At 47.7% G+C, this 2952-nt stretch overlaps 1 protein-coding gene across 1 annotated transcript in view; it reads right to left on the bottom strand.

Annotated features, from left to right (window-relative positions):
* Positions 1–2952, bottom strand: part of Gpatch1 (G-patch domain containing 1) — a 44654-nt gene that overhangs the window by 12073 nt on the left and 29629 nt on the right. The window contains exons 13-15 of the mRNA XM_005368420.3: positions 2736–2863; positions 738–934; positions 244–410 (exon numbers count right to left, since the gene is read on the bottom strand). Of these exons, the coding sequence (XP_005368477.1) occupies positions 244–410; positions 738–934; positions 2736–2863 (492 nt within the window). The remainder of the gene's footprint in view (positions 1–243; positions 411–737; positions 935–2735; positions 2864–2952) is intronic.

The raw sequence follows: 2952 nt of genomic DNA, 5'->3' as shown, positions 1-2952 counted from the left end.
CAGTGGGCACAAGTCAGGTACACCCCAGAGACACATCCATCTAAGCAAAGCTGTTCTGGAAACACATGTCCTCAGCTACTGACACAGCTGCCTATGGTCTCCTTCACACTCACTGCAGAACCGGGGAGTTGCAGCGGAGGCTGTTTAGCTACTTAAGAGGACTCCTGCTACCGAGTAGAGAACACATCACATACAGAGGGGCCCAGGACACAGTCGCCAGCAGAGACAGCCAAGGCCCCATACCTTGTCTGGGCATGGCTTCGGGACCTGTTCCTCCTCCTTGTTTCCTGAGGTGCTGGGTTCTTGTCTCGGAGGGCCAACTTTTGATCTGGCCTGACTTAAAAACTCACTAATGGAATCTTCCTTCTTCTCCTGTTTGGATGTGTCCCATCGAGATGGCTTCCTGGATTCTAAAAGGCAGGAACCCGACAGAACACTGGGTTTAGTAAACAGAAGGCAAATTCTTCAAAGCTCAGAACTCGGGACACCTTGGGTGGGCCAGGCTCTGCACACAGCCCTGGGGATACAGCAAGCACAGGGCAAGACCCAAGCTCTAAGGTTAAACATGGGCCTGGCCTGACTGACAGGTGCTGATGAGCAGTTACAAGCAATTCTCAAGGGGGGGGGAGTCTGCATCACAATTGCACTTAGGGCTGGACCACCCCCTACTCTGCCTTGAAGCCCATGAGGGGCTGAGACCCGGGGTCAGAACCTAGGTCCCAAGGAGCTCTACTCACTGTCAGAACCCCGCTGCTGCTGCTGCTGCTGCTGCTGCTGCTGCTGCTGCTGCTGCTGCTGCTGCTGCTGCTGCTGCTGTGGGGCTTTTTCACTGGGTGTTGGGGCTGTGGGAGAAGGGGTTGGCTCTGGGAGCGTCAGGAAATTGAAGACTGAGTATTTGTCCCGCTTCACTCTGGGTAGGCCGACTAATGTTGAGCTGGGGTTGGGATAAGAATGTAAAGAGATGGAGTTTTAACAACAGCTGGGATGAAGCCCTCTTCCTGAGAGACTTGCTGTCTCTCATCAGCTCTCCAGTTAGGCCACAGGGACTCAAGACATTTCTACTTCTCAAAGCAGTTCAGGAAGGCAGAACCCATGACTTCAGGGCCCTTGAGTTTTCCCTATTAGAGTAAGGACCACTGGGCATGGTGTTGCATGCCTTTAATCCCAGCATGCAAGAGGCAGAGGCAGGCGGATCTCTGAGAGTTCAAAGCCAGGTGGGGATACACTGTGAGACTTTGTCTTAAAAAGTCTTAGAAAAAAAAAGCATAAGGATTAGAGCTTTTCACCTCAAAAATGGCTTTACACCAAAGGAAAGCTCACAGCTAGAATCTACATTTTCCAGACAAGGTGTATTCTACAGTATATGCTTCCTGGGAATGTTTATATCAAATAAGAAGCTAAACTTGGGTTTTTTAATTGATTTTATTCATTTTATGTGTGTGAGTGCTTACCTACATGTATATATGTATGTATATCATCATATGCCTGGTGCCCATGGAGGTCAGAAGAGGGCATCAGATACCCTGCTACTAGAGTTGCAGATGGTGTGAACCACCATGTGGCTGCTGGGAACCAAACCTGGTCCTCTGCAAGAGCAGCCAGTGCTCTAAACCACTGAGTCATTTCTAAAGTTGTATAAAGAGAATTTAAATACAAGGCGTTAGGCTGAAGAGGGGGCCCAGCGGCAGAGAGCTTGCCTAGCATGTGCAGGGCCCCGTGTTTGATCCTAGCAGGCTGCCAAGCACGCAAATAGAAAAGAAAACACAAATAATGTTGCTGTTGTTTGACATAGTCTCTCTATTACACAGACCACGCCTCTTCCTCCCAAGTGCTGGGATCAAAGGCAGGTACCACCATGTCCAGCTGTAAGTAACATTTTAAAAGTAAAATGTATGAGAATCATTTTTAAATGGCACAGAGCTAGGTGGTGGTGGCACACACCCTTAATCCTAGCCCTGGGGATACAGAGGTAGGTGGATCTCTGTGAGCTGGAGGCTAGCCTGATCTACAAAGTGAGTTCCAGGGTAGCCAGGGCTGTTACAGAGAAACCCTGTCCCAAAAGAAACAAACAAACAACAAAAACAAACAAACCCCCCAAAACAAAAAGGGTACCTGAAGACATTAAAAAATGGAATAAAGTTTATCTTATTTTAGCAATGGATTTAGCGATCACAATATATGTGGCAAGCACAGACACATGAATCAAAATTAAAGGAGGGTGGAGCAATGGCTCAGCAGTTAAGAGTGCTTACTGCTCTTGCAGAAGACCTGGGCTGGGTTCCTAGTACCTGTGTCCTGTAACTCCAGCTCCAGGGGACCTGACACTCTCTGTTGTACACTTTGAGGCCTCACACACACACACAGAGACACATACACATCAACAAACACACACACACACACAATTTAAAGTTCAAGCAAATGTGCAAAATTTGCAACTCCCAATATTTAAAAGTTAAGTTTCCTCTAGAAAAAGGGAATGCAAGAGTACAAACTGAGCTTTGACGGTGTTGGAAAGCGGCTCAGTGGTTAAGATATTGCTGCTCTTCCAGAGGGCCCAGGCTAGGTTCCCAGCACCCACGTGGTGGCTCACAACCATCTGTAACTCCAGTTCTAGGGGATTCAATGCCCACATGCAGGCAAAACACAAAATAAATCTAAAAACTGTTTTTCTTAAATGAGGCTTAGTGGAGTGGATACAGTTTTTACCGATGTAAACACAGGCTAATCCAACTTACCCTGGATAAGGGTCAGGGACATTAAACCTCTTACACAGAAGCTTGTCGGGGTGCCACTCAAAAGTGTCTCGGGTGAGCTTCCCAAACATCTTCATCTTCACAGCTGACTGCTTATCACTGACGTCATTCTAGGAAGAAACGGACAGTCTGTGTGATGTAGTCAGAGCCTTCCGTGTTAGAAATATCCGCAGGTAAGATAACACAGTGCTCTTGCAGA

The sequence above is a fragment of the Microtus ochrogaster genome, unplaced genomic scaffold (genome assembly GCF_000317375.1).
Source record: "Microtus ochrogaster isolate Prairie Vole_2 unplaced genomic scaffold, MicOch1.0 UNK32, whole genome shotgun sequence".
NCBI classification, from domain to species: domain Eukaryota; kingdom Metazoa; phylum Chordata; class Mammalia; order Rodentia; family Cricetidae; genus Microtus; species Microtus ochrogaster.
This window is presented reverse-complemented; position numbering and strand designations above follow the sequence as displayed.